The sequence below is a fragment of the Leptodactylus fuscus genome, chromosome 2 (genome assembly GCF_031893055.1).
Source record: "Leptodactylus fuscus isolate aLepFus1 chromosome 2, aLepFus1.hap2, whole genome shotgun sequence".
Classification (NCBI taxonomy): Eukaryota; Metazoa; Chordata; class Amphibia; order Anura; family Leptodactylidae; genus Leptodactylus; species Leptodactylus fuscus.
The window spans coordinates 242,249,664-242,268,587 of record NC_134266.1 but is presented as its reverse complement, the minus strand read 5'-3'; the positions used below and the strand labels follow the sequence as shown (position 1 = coordinate 242,268,587).

At 39.5% G+C, this 18,924-nt stretch overlaps 1 protein-coding gene across 6 annotated transcripts in view; it reads left to right on the top strand.

Moving 5' to 3' along the window:
- NBEA (neurobeachin) overlaps positions 1-18,924 on the top strand; it is a 561,077-nt gene that overhangs the window by 290,804 nt on the left and 251,349 nt on the right. For 5 of the 6 annotated variants that reach the window (XM_075265947.1, XM_075265948.1, XM_075265946.1 and 2 more), the window contains 3 exons: positions 4,651-4,802; positions 6,706-6,832; positions 7,824-7,951. In XM_075265947.1, the coding sequence (XP_075122048.1) occupies positions 4,651-4,802; positions 6,706-6,832; positions 7,824-7,951 (407 nt within the window). The remainder of the gene's footprint in view (positions 1-4,650; positions 4,803-6,705; positions 6,833-7,823; positions 7,952-18,924) is intronic. The other variant, XM_075265945.1, reaches the window with a different exon arrangement.

Below are 18,924 nucleotides of genomic sequence, written 5' to 3'. Positions count from 1 at the left end.
TTTGATGGATTTCTCATATATTTGCTCATTACCCAATTTAATATAGAGGATCATATAAGATAAAAAATAGAAAGAAATAGAAAAAGAAATAGAAAAAGAAAATAGAAAATAGACATCTCTTTGTTGGATATATTTTCTTTTTCTCCTTGTTGGATGCATCCTGATTTTCTTAGGCCTATTTGTGATGTCACAGATCTGTTGTATACACCAGTCGACTCGACACATAACACTTAACACTTATACTGACCAGCCCATCAGGGTCACAGGTCACAATGTGTTGCTGTCAATCAACTGACCACATGAACGAACACTTAATTCACAGTAAGAGCTCCATGCCTAGTTGCATGCCTTTAAACAAAATGGATTATAACTTGAAAATCCTAAAAACATGGACTTTACATGAAACTATTGAAAAACATGCTTGAGGTAAGTTAGAACTTCTATCACTTTATCATGCATTGTTATTAGTCACACCATGTTAATTTGTTTACTCATTAATCGTTAGACACTCCATGCATTCTTTTAGCTAGAAGGAAAGAATGATGAATGAACGGACATCACTGATTGAACTGATCCATTTTTCCATATATGACATTTCTGATCTGAAAAATAGATAAACTTTAGCAAAAACCAAATTAATTCAATATTGATTTTAACCAATGGAAAGTTTAATAACTTTATGGATTCCTAATACTATTTGATCATATTCATATATTGTACATATATTCATATACATGTCATATATTCATATATTGTATATAACATGTTCCTCCTCTCTCTGCATCCAGAGAGTGGACTATGACAAAAATCTGTCACCACACATCAGACTCTCCTCCTGTGTGTGTGTATATTATGATTATGATCCATAGTATTATTCACAATAGCATAATTAGGATTATTTTACAAACATTATCGCATAATCATGTGGGTTATACCTGATCATTGGACTTCTCCTCATATAAAAGGGATTTCTCTTTACATAGCCAAATAGTACGTAAGTAAATAATACAGTCATTCCTTCAGAGATACTTTTAAACTCGACCCCTGACCTTCCTGTCAATCACATCCCACAATAACTCCACCAGGTCATTAGAGAATGCCAAGCTTGCCCTTTTCCTAAAAATATTAGGTAGCTCAAATTCCTCTTGGTTACTGGGAAGATCTGACATTTTGGAGACAACTGGTACATTCCCAGATACATTCTTTTGCAGATACTCAATAGATTTGGCTGGCTGCAATTCTTTAATTTCAGTTAATAATGGAATTTCAATTTGTGGATTTTCTTGCATGGCATATGGTTTATATGCAACATGTAATTTCCTACGTTTCTCATAGATTTTGTCACTTTGGCCAATACCTTTCCTCCTATAAATAGGGGACACTATAACCGGATTTGACAGATGCCTTTTAATAGGCTTTGCTTTTTGCTTTGGACATACTTGGTTTGCATTTGCCATTTGTCTCTCATGTGTTCTGGCCACGTCCAATAAACTAGCAGCTTCAAATAAAGTCTTCTTATCTGAGGCACTGGCAAGGGTGACTGCATCCAAGAATTTGAACTTTTTAACAAAACTTTTCACCATAGATGAAGAGTTCACCTTTGGAATGACAGTTTTGTATGTTCTCTCAAATTTAGACATGAATGCATATGTACATTCTTTCCTGCCAATCTTTATCTCATTCAGTATGTCAGGTGTTGGCATGCTGTCACCTCTAGTGCACCAGATTAGTTTCTTTAATCTCTCCACATCACTGTCTTTTAACCATTCATCTGACTCATTATCATAAGACATTTTTGCAGATAAACGTTCTGTAAAATCAATAGGAAGCCATAATTTAAACAATTTGTTTCTTTGTTCATTTGATAGATCAAACTTCTCTGCATGGCTTTCAAAAATTTCTGAGTTTCTACACACATGGATCTTTACATCATATGTGGGAATGGCTTTACTCAGATTGATCAAATATTCCTGAGATTTTAATTTCAATTTAGTTTCTTGTATCATTTGTTCCTCACCATCTATGGCCATTACTGCCACATGGTGCTCTTTGTCAACATATTGAGATTTCTCATTATCTGTCTGAACAGATTTATGCATACTATTACTTAATTTATTCTCTGTTACCACATCATTAAAAATCTTTACCAAAGAAGCAATATTCCTAAATACCTGCTTCTCTTTTGTAGAACAAATTCTATTTTCAATCTTAGAATTTGCCTGCTCACATTGTGTATACAAATCTTGCCATATACTCGCTAAATTGTCACTAGACACAATTTTAAACTCAACGTTACACTTTTTAGACAATGACTCAAATTTTTCCATACTTTAAAAGTAAAATCTTTACTCACCACTGTAGAAAGCTTCACTTTTAGCTTGTCCTTGGAACAGTTGGTCCCTGTCATCAGAACGTCTCAGTATGTCTGGCACTTGTGGTCCTTCTGTATTTCCTCACAGGCTTTCCTCACACAGGCTTCCGTATCATATAACACACGTACAACAGTCATCTGTATCTCACCAATATAGGTTTCTTTTCGAAGTCTTCCTGAATCTTGCAATTCATACAACTTGCAAAATACTCCTCTCTTCCCCCTTAATTGCAAGTGAACGGAACGAGAAAAACAGGAAAAAAACCAACCGTGCTGGCTCGCCACTGTTAAATATCTTGTATTTGCCGGTGAGACTTGTGTCCACTGTTAAATATCCGGACCTGGCCTTGTCCACGATAGGAAGAAGTCAGCTTGTTATAAATCAGTGTAGAGGTTTATTAATATCTTGAAGGAAAACACAGGAACAGGGAAAATGTCCAAATAACACAAATATCAGTCAATTGTCAATAGCTTACATCTTCAGAGAAGTTAAATCATCTGGATATCTTGTAGTTACAGCTTGGTTCATGCTTGTCATCTGGTTGGTGGACTTGGGCTGGTTACGACGTCCATGGATGTCCATCTGCCTGGACCACCCACCCTGGTGTTCCCAAAGACAGACCTCCTGGTCTTCCCCTGGTCTTTCCAAAGACAGACCCAGACATGTGTATTTCTTACTCATTTATATTCATGAGAGTGGGTGTTACCTTCCATCTTGTAGCTATGTAAGGAGATTTCTAAAATAGTGTACTCTAACCGCACCCATGTTCCAAGAATATAAGACTATGATGTCAGTAGAGTGTTAACCCCATGTCTGCTAGAGAATATTGTAAATATATAATATTTAACAGCATCGGGAATCTTGTTAAAGTTGAGAGTCGCATGGATTCCACTCAGTATCAGCAGATTCTTGAGAATAATGTTCAAGAATCAGTGACGAAGTTGAAGTTACGCCGGGGATGGATATTTCAGCAAGACAATGATCCAAAACACCGCTCCAAATCCTCAGGCATTCATGCAGAGGAACAATTACAATGTTCTGGAATGGCCATCCCAGTCCCCAGACCTGAATATCATTGAATATCTGTGGGATGATTTGAAGCGGGCTGTCCATGCTCGGCGACCATCTAACTTAACTGAACTTGAATTGTTTGTCCAAAATACCTTTATCCAGGATCCAGGAACTGATTAAAAGCTACAGGAAGCGACTAGAGGCTGTTATCTTTGCAAAAGGAGGATCTACTAAATATTAATGTCACTTTTCTGTTGAGGTGCCCATACTTTTGCACCGGTCAAATTTTGGTTTAATGCATATTGCGCATTTTCTGTTAGTACAATAAACCTCATTTCAATCCTGAAATATTACTGTGTCCATCAGTTATTAGATATATCAAACTGAAATGACTGTTGCAAATACCAAAATATTTAGAACTAAAAATTATTAAGATTAATAGGGGTGCCCAAACTTTTTCATAGGACTGTATATATATAGTTGTAGTAGAGTTAACCCAAACTGCAATTGGTTAAACTGCTAATTTTTCTTTATTTTTCATGGTTTTTTTGGGGGGGTTGTCATCTGTGATAAGATATTACGCTGCAGCAGTTTAACCAATTTAAAAGTTGGAGTTACTAAAAAATTATAAAATAAATATAAATAATCCCGTAATATGTATTATAAAATGTGTTACACAGCACTGTAGGTACTTTCATTGAAATCTATGTGGCAATGCCGTAGTACCTACACCCGGCACTATAAGGGCTCATTCACATCTGTCTCTGTTTTGGAGGTTTCCGTTTCCTGCCCGAAACTGGACAGGAAACAGAAACCTTCAGTTATTTGAATGGGTTTGGAAAGTGACCGGCCATAAGCACCGGTGAGCGTTTTGTGCTCTCCGCGGCGAAACTGTTTTTTAACCGGACACAAAGTTGGACATGGCATTTAAAAAAACAAACGGTTTCGCCGATGAGAGCACGAAACACTCACAGGCGCTCACGGCCAGACACGGTCTGCCAGGTTTCTGTCTTCTGTTGGCAGAAGACGGAAACCTGAAAACGTAGATCGGGCGCTGGTGTGAACCCAGCGTAATTTGAGCAGCATGACTCGCGGTATGGTATTATGGAGGTCCACGCTGTCTCAGTATCCTAAGGATAATGTTAGTCCCTGTATCTGATGAAGTTCTTATCTTATACATTGTATTGTGATGCCTGATGTACAATCTACACCGATCTGGATATCCTGTTCTCGGCTCATGTGTTTTCTCCATATTCTGCCCTCACAGAAGTGTAGTTGTACCAGTGAAGAAACCCCCACCCGGCAGTTTAGCTGTGAACACAGTGGGTTCTGCCAGCGGTGGTAGTCTCACCCCCAGCACAACACCAAATATATTCGCTGCTACTGGAGCAACACCCAAAAGTATGATCAATACAACAGGTATTTGTTCCTTCATTTCACCTGCCATCAATAATGTGGTGTTGGTAATGTAAGTCTTGTACCCTGAGGTGCTGTTGTGTAGCTTGCATGTGAATGTGCTCCCATTGTGTCTAGACCTTCATGCAATGCCAATCTAAAGTATAATGACATACATGTCAGGTTTAGGAATTATTGCCTATCTAGGAAGCCCAAGCACTGGGCCTGTCTCAGAGCAAGAGCCCTTGTTATCTGCAGCAACCAATCAGAAGCCTTGTTTCATATTGTCTTAGCCCTTTAGCAAATGGCAGCTGCACTCTGATTGGTTACCACAAGGCCTCTTGCGCTCTGGGGTATTTCTGGTGTAACTTGGGGCCTGACTATAGCTTCCTCTGCCCTTGTGTTGTCTTGGCTGTTGTATGATATCATGTCTTGTCCTGTTATGTCTTGTGCTACTGCGTGCTGCTCATACACTCCATGTGTCCTTCACTGTCCTGTTCTGTACCACTACACAATGCCAAATGACATGTGCTACTGTGTTCTGCTATATACTATGAGATGCTTTCATGTCCAGCGCAGCTCTGTTCTGCTCTAGTAACCACAGACTGCCACTACTACAGGCTGGAGGCGGCCATTTTGTTGGCTCCGCTAATGTTTATTGGTGTAGAATTATATACCTTTGTATAGTACCAAGAAATGTTAGGGCATTTCAAAGAGGTTTTGGAAGAGACTAGCTCCTAAAGCAGCTGAAAGCTCTTTTTCTTCTTGTGAAATGTATGAGAACCCATAGGGGTGTAACGATAGAAGGGGGTCCTGTTACAAATTTTGCATTACGGCCTATGAGGCAGACAGATGCTTATTATTCCACTAGAGGAATATCAGCCTCTGAGTCCCATTGAAATGAATGGAGGCTGACTTCAGGCGGAATTCAGAGCTGATTTTGAAGCGGGAATCCAGGTTAAATTACGTCATGTGAACAACCGCTAATGGTGAGTGGAATCTGGCTGCTGTTTATCTGTATACGCAGCAGCTGTTCCATCACTATGAGGAGGATGTAGGATCTCACACTCCTCATAAATACACCAGACCCTATGGGGTTTTTTTTGGGGTTTTTTTAAGACCGAAACAGCGCTGTCCATAGCTGGGAATCTGTTCCTTTTGGAATAAAAATACTAATTTGACAATTAAATCCGAATCATGTTAGTAGGCTTATTAACTGAGTCATGCATGATGTTAAGGAGGCTGCCCTCTAGAGGGCGGCATACAGAGTGCACTGTTCTCCTAATTACATCCTGGAGAATAGATTTGCATATTTTTTTACCCAGAATCCCTAGCGGAGCAGGAATGACTTGTAAGTCTCCGTACTGCCTATGTAGGCACACACTCTCCCTAATGTGTATGATTATCCCCTGACCCTGATTTGGCTAGTAAGAGAGCAGATTTGTGCCTGTTATATAAACAGGTATAGAGTAGAGTTAACGTGAACTATTGCAGCGAGATATCTCATCATGGAAGACAACAAAAAAAAACAATGAAGAGTCATTGCAAAAATGTTTTTCCACTGATTTTTCATTGTTTTTTTGTTGTCTTCTTTGAGAAGATATCTCGCTTTGGCAATTTATCCAATTGCAGAAGTTTGAGTTAATACTGCCATATCTGTAATTATATATTATAGAGATAGATAGATAGATAGATAGATAGATAGATAGATAGATAGATAGATAGATAGATAGAGTTCTCAGCTAAAGCAGGTTTTGTTTGGGAAGTTTTTTATATAGTCAACTACACCATACATTAGCAAGACCCAACACTACCATCTCAGTCTAGGATAAGGTCCCACCATGGACCTTGGCAGTGCTTTGCTGCAAGTTATTATTATACACCCTATCTGTAAATTTCACATGTTAAGGTTTTGTCTGTGAAACAGGTGCTGTGGATTCAGCTTCATCCTCCTCATCTTCATCATCCAGTTTCGTAAATGGTGCTACCAGCAAAAACCTACCAGCAGTGCAGACTGTGGCTCCCATGCCTGAGGACTCTGCTGAAAACATGAGGTAGGTTTCCTACATGTTTGATTGTGTGCACTGTGCTTTTTCTTTTTCTTAGAGGTGTCTTTCTTCCTTCTTCCCATGCAGAACACATGCACCCCTGCCAGTTCCAGCATGCATGGGTGTTGTGGGGTCAGGAGGGGGATTGCTTTCAGCCAATAGCTATTTAGAGTGTATTCTAAGCCTAAGGCCTGGTTCACATCTACCAAATGCATTGACAAGCGGTGTGCAGTGAAAGCACATGGACCCCATAGACTATAATGGGGTCCGTGTGTTTTCCGTGCGGTGTCAACATGGAACATGTGGAGAGGAAAGTACTTCATGAACTACTTTCCTGTCCGCATGACTCGTGCGGAGATCGCAAGCACACGGACCCCATTATAGTCTATGGCGTCCATGTGCTTTCACTGCACACCGCTTGTCAATGAGGGGGGATCCCCATGCGGACTCCCCAAATGGATTACTGAACACAGATGTGAACCAGGCCTAAGAATAGGAGAAGGGAAATGTGAGGCTTCTTTCAATTTCCGTTTTTTATATTTGTCAGCTATAGACTGGGAACCCCTTTGCCGTATGCTTGTTTATGTCTGTGTTGACTACTGTTAACAGCTTGTACTATAATTAAAATGGAATTTGCATGTGAGCTCCTCCTATACTTACACCACTAAGACATATGTAGGCATTAGATAATTATTCATTTACATGATCCCATACACTTTCTTCAGATTACCGTCTCCTAATGAAGAATCAGCGGTTTAGTCATGCGTATAATACATGTGTGCTCATCTGCCTCGGTCTCTTCTTTATAAATCCTGCATTGTCCCACCTCTAATATCACGGTCATATTCTGTTGTCTTACTGACGGCGTAGAGTAGATAGCGGTGTTAGATTATTGTACTTATGAAAACTTTACATAGCTGAAAATAAGTAAATGTAGAAATTATATATGGGGTTTTTCATGTGTCTACCTTTATATCATTCTTCCTTTCCTTTATAGTATCACTGCCAAATTGGAGAGAGCCCTGGAAAAGGTGGCTCCTCTTCTACGTGAGATCTTTGTTGATTTTGCTCCATTCCTCTCCCGGACATTGCTGGGAAGTCATGGACAGGAGCTGTTGATAGAAGGTATGCGTTAAAGATAAATCCTTACATTTATTGTATGTTTTTTTTTTATCATTTTTCATTTTATTTTTTTCCCTTCTTTATGTACTTCTTTAGATTTATTAGAATCTTTGTTGAGGTTTCTTATGTTGTCTTTGTCATTCTATATGTAAGGGAAAAAAATTTACATGTTGCAGTTTGCCGAAGATCTTTATAATAGGTTGAGACTTCCTGCTCTGTAGAGATCACTACTCGGCAGTCATCTCAATACTTTATCATTACAGGCAGGATTATGTTAATGGTAATAATAGATGCAGATAAAACAGAATCTGCGATTCACAATAGGTGGTGGTCGTGGCTCAGTTCCTCACCCTCCATGTATAATGACCTATGCACAGGTAATTCTCCCAAAGAAATCAGTGAGTCATCTTAAGGGCTCGTTCACACGGGCACCGAGGGAGCGGATTATGGCGCGGAATCCACATCTTAATCCGCCCCCTCACAATGGTGGTCTATGGAGATTGGTAGCGAGACAGCACCCTCCGGACTAGGCCTAGTCATTTTGTGCCTACTCCAGGGCGGGAAACTGTGACTGACAGTCGCGGCAAGCTTATTTTGGTCTTCCCACGTCAAAATCAGGACCAAAATGCACTATTCTGTGCACATGTGTACTAGGCCTAAGACTACAGGTCTGTATGTTCCAGTGACAGTTGTAATGTATATATATGAATGCTATAAACCTTTGCTTAGACAAGGTGGTCGCTGCCATAATTATATGCAGGATAGAAGATTAGAAAATAATAGTCAGAAAATAAAAAAAAAGAAAAACCAAGTAATTAATCAAAACATTTTTCAGTATCTGATTTTAATTAGCAAAAAAAAAAAAAAAATAGATGATGTGTTACCTTTAATATCATAGTAGGGTTGAATTTGGGTTAATATTAGTAACAATTACAGAAAACCACCAGGTACACAAGTTTAAGCAAAAGTAGAAAAAAGGTTTTATTGCATAAAATCCACATATAACAATACAACATATAACATACAAAATATATAGAAAAATGGAGGAGGCAACTGAGTTACCCAATAAATAGGAGTGAGAATGGGAAAGATGGAAAGTATGCACATGAAAGATGAATTGATATAATTAGCAAAGTCATAGGCCCAAAAGTATATACAGAGCAGTAGATATATAACAAATGTAGCACAACAAAACTAAGTGTATTGCTATAATAGCGAAAATGACATGCCACAGTTGTAAATCTCCTACAGAGATATGATAGACATATAGGCCCATGAATGGTGCAAAAGATACATGATTACAATGGTATTAGCATACAGACCGTGTAGGCCGAAAGGCCTAATGTCCCAATCCACTCCACACATAATATTAATATATTATTAAGTTTTATTTGCAGAAGATGAGTAACAGACTCATAGTGTATGTGCAGTGAAATAATGTAGCTTCAGTTGCACATTATATACGTACCAGGGTCTCACCTCTGGTAGATTAAAAGTTTAAAAACTGCCAAACTGAGTGACGGTAGGGACTGGGACTACAAGGTTTGGGGCCCTAAATCCCAGCAGCGCAAGGTCATGCTGTGGGTTTAGGCACTCCAAACATGGTGACAGGTTCCCTTGAAATGTTTTGTGTTTGAGTAGAAAAACATGGCCGCACACCTGTCCTTGGAAAGCAACCATGCTTTTCTAATCCTGGCCCCGCATATTCCTTCTCGTAATGTTTCCAGTTTTATATATGGGAGTAATGACTGTTTGATAGAACTTTCAGTACTTTGTACTTTGTATTGCAGTTCCTCACTAGAAAATGTATATTAACATTGTATTTACCTGGCAGAAGATTCCCTGGACTGGATACTTGCCGTTATATCCGCTGGCGTTGTTAGTAGCCAAATAGAGCTGGGGCCAGAAAAAATCATCCCAGTTTTTTCTGCTTCAGAAATGTGGGCGCTGCAGCCATACTGTCTATTAAAGTAAAATGTTTTGCCAAGAGTCATCAGGCATTCTGTTCTTACGCTCTGTGAAATTCAATATTTCTGTACGTTGAAGTTAACTTTAGAAGTGAGGAAATCTGCCGTCGGAATAAGCAGTAACCAGTGATTTATGAAGAAGTGTCATTATTTTTTATTGCAAATACCAGTCCCTTCCCTAAGCTCCTATCTTATTATGTCTAGAAAGGAAGATATATTACAACATAAAACACTTATTCTTCATGTAATTTGTCAGTGGGTCAGGATGTCTGCTTTTCATTTTACCTAAATACAAGATTTTTTAATTGACAGCTTTGTACGACGATTGTGAATGTTGTCATGTTACCAGAGCTGGAGATTAAAAGGTTAAAAAAAAGAAATAATATATAGAAAATATAGTATCAACATGTAATATATATTATATTTTTAATATACGCATTTGGTAAGCTTACCATTTAGAGGCATGCCCCCCTGTGGTGTGGAGGTCAGTGATCTCCATTACTTACTTGGGCAAAGATGTCAGGTCGGTAATCCCTATTGTACAATCAGTAGTGGCCGTTTCAGCACTGGAAACATAGACATCTTGCTTCTTTGGGAGCGTGCAACATGGAACATCTGAAAGAAGCAGAATTACAAATCATTTATACTACAGACGAGAACTAATAATTCCAATAAAAGTACGATAGGGTCTGATTATTTGTGACGCAAGAAATATATGTAACCGGTTGTTATAGGTGACAACACAAATACATCAGGAGTGGTTCCACAAACAGAGGATAAGTATCTGATATCTGGGACTCACCAGTCATGAGAATAGGGGGTCACAAATGCTCCCCTGTTTAGGTGTAACAGTGGTGGACATGTCTTCTGCCTCTCTTTTTTAAGGCAGTCTTCCACCAGAACCCAGTATATTGACACGTGCCCTTCCCGCCGACTGCCGAAGACCCCAACCAACCCCCGCCCCGTATTCCTGTGCTCTCTATTATGCCCCATAATGGCCCCTGCACACACTATTATGCCCCCATAGTGGCCCCTGCACACAGTATTATGCCTATAGTGGCCCCTGCACACACTATTATGCCCCATACTGGCCCCAGTACACACTATTATGCCCATAGTGGCCCCTGCACACACTATTATGCCCCATAGTGTCCCCTGTATACAGTATTATGCCCCATGGTGGCCCCTGCATTCACTATTATGTCCCATAGTGGCCCCTACACACACTATTATGCCCCACTGTGGACCGCCCATGAACAATTTGAGACCGAAGGGGATACCAACATAAAAAACACTGCTACTTACCTATCTCCGGCTCCGCTGCAGTCCTCGGTGGTGTCGGCCATCTTCAATGATGTCCGAAACATCACATGACCCAGGACGCAGATCCCGGTCATGTGACGTCAGGGAGACTCACAGAAGCCTGCCCGGAGAGGTAAGTAACAGTTTTTTTTATGTTCCCTTACCTCTCCTGGGCCTCCAATCATTATACTCGGGGTTTTGTAAAGATCCCTGAGTATAATGATGTTTGTGGGTCCTGTGGTGTCACTTACCAGTCCCGGCCACTGCCAGGATCGGTAAGTAAATAGGGCCCATTATGGGCTGGAGTAACTCCATTCGGTAACGGCCTATTAAGAAAAGGAAAAAAACGCAGCGGTAGCAGCTGTCGCCGGCCCCCTAATGTCCCGGGCCCTGTCACAGCCGCTACCCCTGCTACCCTAGTAGTTACGCCACTGGGTTAGGGTCACTTGAATTTGCGGTGCAAAGAGGCCATTACTGCTGCTCAAAAAAAATCAGGGTCCCTCTGCTCTGTGCTTTACTCACTGCTGCTCATATTCTTGGCTCGTGGGCTGTACTGCTATGATGCTTCACTGATCTGAGTAATATGTACTGCGCATGCACCAGTAGTATGAGCAGTGGTGAGTGCAACAGAACTAAGGGTCAGGGCAAAAGAGATATATACTGCCTGTCAATCAAAGCAAGGAGGGAGGAATCGATGGTGGCACAGGGTGGTGGGTGCTAACATCTGAACAACAGAAGCATCAATTCACAATGGTAAAACATTAATTCAGGCGACCTTAGCCTATCTACCTGTGGGGCTGGTTTCATATTCTGGGTTCTGGTGACAGGCTCCTTTTAACTGTATGGAACTGCCAAAAATCTCCAAATACTTGGCTCTAACTATCTTAAACTAACATTTCTGGCACTGCTGACGTGCTGGGAGTTATACAACTGGTTGGAGACTTTTGCCTTTAATTTCATATATTTAATACTAGCTTTTACCCGCGACTTCGTCTGCGGTGATTTGAGAATTGGGCGGACACAGACATGTGAAACTGTAAAAGTGCTATAAATAGTTTGGTGGGTTAGCAAATGTGATGTGATGTATTGTGTATGTCGTGATACAGACAATGCGATGTGTTGTATTGTGTATGTCGTGATACAGGCAATGTGATGTGTTGTATTGTGTATGTCGTGATACAGACAATGTGATGTGTTGTATTGTGTATGTCGTGATACAGACAATGTGATGTGTTGTATTGTGTATGTTGTGATACAGACAATGTGATGTGTTGTATTGTGTATGTCGTGATACAGACAATGTGATGTGTTGTATTGTGTCAGACAATGTGATGTGTTGTATTGTGTATGTCGTGATACAGACAATGTGATGTGTTGTATTGTGTCAGACAATGTGATGTGTTGTATTGTGTATGTCGTGATACAGACAATGTGATGTGTTATATAGTGGAAAGCTATATGTAAAATGTGAGTGAGTAGAGTGAGGGCTACTCCTGAGGTGACAGTAAGGAGTGTGCAGGCAGGTTGAGGCAGGAAATGCCAGGCACTGTGTGTGAGTCTATAGCTGGGGCTAGGAGTCCTGCTTTTGTGAGTCTCCTGCTAGGAAGCCATGTTGTTTAGTGGCACCAAAAGTAGCCTGTGACTCAATCCTAAGGGAAAACTATGTTTGTGGAAAATTGCACGCAAATCCGTCCAGGCGTTTTAGCGTGATTGAGGAACAAACATCCAAACACACAAACTTTCACACTTATAATATTAGTAGGATCATGGTTGAATGCAGATAAATTTTTAATAAACTTAAAGGGGACATGTCACCTGGTTTGGGGCCCATAAACCAGCAGCTGCCATCTTTGGTAGTTTTTAAAGTTTTAACCTGCCAGAGTTGAACCCAGAAGTCATTGCGCATGCACATTGGCGCAGGATATACTTAACTTGGTTCAGTTGCATGCTGCACATGTGCCAGGGTTTGTCGCAGAGGAGTCTAGAACTCATCTCTAATATATTAAGACTGATGAAATTGAGCCATGGATGGTACTAGGGTCAGCAGACTTTGGGCAGGACATATGTGTCTGATATATGGAACACTTACTGATCGCAAGAACAGGGGTCCATGTGTCTGATATAGCAGTGGTCTTGCATATCTACTGCTGCTTCATTTTACTTTATGGGACTGCCAAAGATCGCAAGACATTGTGACACACTAAAATGTCCAGCACTGACATGCTGGGAGTTGTGGTTCTTCAACAGGGTGGAGACATTAATTTACAGTAAAAGGAAGGGTCATACAGTCTGGTCTATATATATATATATATATATATATATATATATATATATATATATATATATATATATATATGGCCTAGTACAATATATACTGCACCCATGTGTAATGCAGCAGTGCATTAGATTAAAACACAGCCATCACCTTTATAAATAAGACGTTTTACTTATATTTCCTCCTCTGAAGCCTAGAGCAATGAACTCTCTTCCTCATCTATGCCCTGTTGCTATTTATGCAGTATAAGCCTGTGCGGATTTTCTCTTTTTAGAAGTAAGACGTATGACAATGAAGTGACTGGAGCTGGGAGTAAACACAGAATCTGCACTGCTTGCAGTTTAGTGCTAACAGGCCTGAACACAATGGTAAAGTGCCTGCTTAGCTGGGGCTGGCATCTCATTAAAGTCACCGCCGCGGCATTCAGGAAACTTTCCTTCCACTTCTCCTCATGTGTCTTCATAGGGGGATTTCATTTTAGTCATAAAATGCTTATACTAGAAGAAAAACCTCCACTGATAATGGCAAACGTTGTACTAGGAAATAACACAGTCATCATTTATAGAGTGTTTTCCTACAAGCCGGTAATTTGTGGTAAAACACTGTTTTATTGCAGTCTTTTGTGAGAATTCTCACTAATAGTCTTCCAATAAAGTTGTGTGTATTCCATCATTATGAGCCCAAAGCAAGTAAAAGGGAAACATTTTTGCAAATATAAATAATTAAAATTTTGTGAGTTTAAAAACTTTGTTAGCGTTCACATCTGTTGTCCTCATCAGTTGCCAGTGCCAGGAACTTTCTACGCTCTGGGATGTCAGAAACCCAGTTGTGATTTCCTTAGAGCCCTGTTCACAGAATTTGCAAAATTGACAGAGTTTGATTCGGATTGCACCCTGCAGTTGCACCCTAGTGCTGTTTCGCATTGAAAACAATTAGGTGCTGAAAAAATAAGCGTCCTGCTCCATTTTGGTACAGGTTACAGGGATGATTCTGCTGCGGCGTCTGTGCCTTCAGACTCCCTCTTATTAGTCCCATTCATGTAGGGCCAAATCAGCTTCAGATATCTGTCTCAAATTCCGCTTCAGTTTCTGATGACAGGATCTTATTGTGGACAAGTTACCAGGCAGGAACAGTGCACACATGGCAAGATAACCAGGCCTCAATAAGAAAGTCATGGCAGTGTTTCTGACAAGTTCCTGCATTCATGGTTGTATCGTTTGATCAAGACAAAACACTCTCAACTCCTAAGATAGTTAGAGAAAATCTTTAAAACTCTGCAAAATTTTGTTCACAGAAATGTTTTTAATTTTACAATTTGTGTACAAATTTTAATACGGTTATGTATAGGGCTTTAGACCCTGTACTGGCTGTTTCTTCAAGATATCTGGGGAGCCTCCTTATAAAAAGTGTTTTAGGCTAGGTCACTGCATGGCAACTTTGGCTACAGCCAAAGATGGCAGTATAAGGGGAAGTTCACACGTAGTTTTTTTTGGTCAGGATTTTGAGGCCGTATCCACTTCAAAATCCTGACCAAAAAGACGGCTCCCATTGAAATCAATGGGAGCCGCTCAGGAGTTTTTTCCGGGAGCCATTTCTTCCAGCTCTCGGAAAAAAGAAGCGAGGTGCTCATTCTTCAGGCAGAGACGCCTCGCGATTCAGCCTGAAGACACACCCTTCTCCGGACTAGGCCTATTCATTGGGCCTAATCCGGAGCGGAGTGCGCGGCTGGAAGCTGGTGCAGTGCACCGGCTTTCAGTCACAGCTACCCAGCTTTTGGACCGGAACCTGAGGCGGCCTCTGACTCAGGTTCCGGTCCAAAAAACTCTGTATGAACTTACCCTAAGGCTTCCTACATGCAACCATATTCCTGTTCCCATCTTTTGGCCTTGCATCATGTGTTGCTGCCAAAATCATTCCAAAGATGGCTAGAAAATATGCAGAATGGGCTAAACTTTTACATTGTTTAATGATGTAATAATGTTTCTTTTAACTTCTTTTCACTACAATATCTAAGGCCCAGTTCACATCTGCATTTGGGCCATTCCGTTCCCTTCTCCACATGAAATATGTGGAGAGAAAAGTCCTATAAGCAGTGCTTTTCCCTCCGTATTTCTTGTGTGGAAACCACACGGACCACTTTATAGTTTATGGGGTCCATGGGTTTCCTTAGGTAACCATTAGAGATGAGTGAATACTATTCGAAACAGCAGTTTTGAATAGCACGCTCCTATACCGTAGGAATGAATGGGAGCGGCCGTCGCCATTGTCCAGCCGCTTAACCCCCTGCGCGCCGGCTGCTCCCATTCATTCCTATGGGAGCATGCTATTCGAAACTACCATTTCAAATAATATTCGTTCATCTCTAGTAACCGCTTTTTTATGCAGATTATGTTTCCATTCAGGGAGTCTGCTTCGGGAAACCCATGCGTAGATGTGAACCAGGCCTTACTGGCACCATAAAATTCAGTAGCAGCCAAAATATTAATCAATAAATATCTGTGGATTTTTCCTTTCTTTTAGCTCTTCAGTACAAATGAACTGATTATACACAGCACAGAGACATGAAATATTATATATATATATATATATATATATATATATATATATATATATATAGCACATCTGCTAAACAATATTTTTACTGAGTTGTGGAAAGCTGACTTTTTCTTTTTTAGGTCAGTGTTTTGTATTTAATTTCGTATAAAATGTCCAAAACTCAAAAATAATACAGAAAAATTATCTATAAATTATAAAAATTACTATTTTATATATACAGTGTGTGTGTATATATATATATATATATATATATATATATATATATATATATTACTATGAAAATTATCTACAAATATAAAGATGTTTTTAGTATTACTTTAGTTTATACTATAAGTTTAGTTGAAATCTGTTCAAGTTTTTTTTTCTGTGGTCCATCTTTGACTTTATACCAGTAAATAATATTTTTGCGGGATTATTTGTCCTACTACCATATAATTGTGACTGTTTGTAAGTGAGGTTTGTATGTACAAACCAAGATATATTTTAATCCAGAGCTTTCACAAAATATATAAATACAATTCTTGTATACACGGACGGGCACTTATTATATATATATATTTTTTTTTGCTCTACCTTTTTCCATATTGGATATTGAAGCATGAAGGCAAGTGCAGTCTCCACAAATTAGACCAATTTTAAAGTTTCTTTTTCTAAATTAATCCAAGCAAACAAAGCATTATAATTTAACTTTCTGCGCTTGCTTCCCAATTGATTCCATTTGTGAGCAGGACTTCTGGTTGGTGCAATGGGGAAATCATTGGGAGTAAAATGTAGACAAACCTTGATAAAGTCCAGACGGAATGACTGTGGTATCCTGCTAGACTCCTACACATATTGGAGCAATAAAAAATAAAACACATCAAAACCTTGCTCTTATTTCATAGGAAACATACCCCCCTCTCTTTTAACTTTTTCAACGCCAGGGGGGAAGCTCCAAAAATTATATGGCAGGCCCCAGTGGAATTCAAAGGTTACTGGCGATTTATATAGCTCTTGTATGTAGTGAGGCAGGAAATTCATGCTAACAGTGGCGGCCAGTTGTACGGTGGCAATCAAAATAAAAGAAAATGAGAATTTCAAAAAAAGTAGGCAATTTGCATAAAAAGTCACAAAAAATATTGTTAAGCATAAGCGCCTTAGATTCAATTGTTTTAAAATATCTTTCGAAAGCCACGGCTGTGTTATCTGGGCTCTTTGTTCACTATTTTATTAACCTGCGTTAGTAGTATTGAATTATTTAGGCGGTATTATTTTAGTATAAATTTTATAAAACATTCATATGCAGAGCTGTTATTTATCTTGATGTATAAATACAAATTGAGAATTAAAAAACTAAACAAAAAAACCCCTCAATCTACATTTCTCTAAAAGTGACAGTATACTATTACTTTGCCCAAAACGCGTGAGAAATATATACAAAAATGTAAGAGATGATGTTGCAACGATGTATTACTCACTAAAAGTCTAGCCATCGGGACCTAAAATCACATAAAACATAGCTAAAAATATAACTGTGGTCAGAGGTCAATATATACAAATGAAAATATCCAATAATGTTACAAGTACAACATCTACTTATCTTCTTACAATTTAACTGTAGTCAGCCCAAAATATACCAAGTGGTAGAAGATAAGGGCAAACCTTATTAGGTATAGTAATAATATATATCATAAACTCAAGTCAAACATATTCAGTACCATTGCTGTTAAGACATGATCAAAACCAAAAGTGTTCCCCCCATACGTCAAAGTCCTTGCTGTCATCTTTCTCATGGGGTTTATTTAATAATGGCGCCAAGTTTGTTTTTTTTCTCTCCTTACTTCTGTTTCCATTAAAATGTTATTTATATTACAGTGGAGTTGCTATGGAAACATCACATAAGTAACTTTTCTCTGCATAGACTTCCTGTCATGTGACCACCACGTCCATTAGTTTGGAATTCTTGTCATATGACAGGACTGTTGGTCTGTTGATGTTACTGTGACAACCCCAGAGCAAGCAGGAATGTCAAATATTAATAATATTTATATAAATTTTAAACAATTAAAGGCATTTTCTGGGCTAAAAATATCAGTCAGAAAAAAACCTTTAAATCAGAGTAAAACCTATAAAAAATTTTGGAAATATTTTCAAACACATTTGTTAAGTTATATTTTTTAAACTGATAACTCCTTGCTGTCTTTTAATAACGGGTGCTGGAGATGCTAAATCTGCAGCAATGTCTTTTGGCGTCGCTGTAGTAACTCTCCTGCAATCTAGCAAGTCAGGTCTCCAGCTATCAGAGACGGCCAGAAATCCTCAAGAAAAGGTAGAAGTGGATTATTACCACTTCTATCTACTCCTTCTCACACTATTAGCCCTGAATGATTACTAGACAGTAACCGGAGGCCGCAGCCTTGGCTTCTATTGGACCCAGTGGTTAAAAAGATTGTCTGTTCCTTCCTGATGTGGCAGAGCTGCTCTTATCAGACCCAGTAGCCTGTAATTCACTGGTGGCAAACCGCCCCATAAGGGGGCATTCACACGGAGGAAAATGGGGAGGAATTTGGTGTGGAATTTCAGCACTGAAAAAAAGCCTCCCATTGACTTCAAGGGTTTCAAGGAACCCATTGAAGTCAATGGGAGGCTTTTTTTTCAGTGCTGAAATTCCACACCAAATTCCTCACCATTTTCCTCTGTGTGAATGGGCCCTAAGGGTAAGTTCACATGGGGATTTTTGGTCCAGAACCAAAAGGTTCCGGACAAAAAAACCGGATAGCCGCGACTGAATGCAAGTGCACTGGGTTCAATGGGGAGCTGTCTTTTTTTGGTCATGATTTTGAGGCAGATACGGCCTCAAAATCTTGACCAAAAAACCCTGTGTTCTTTTCCCTTGT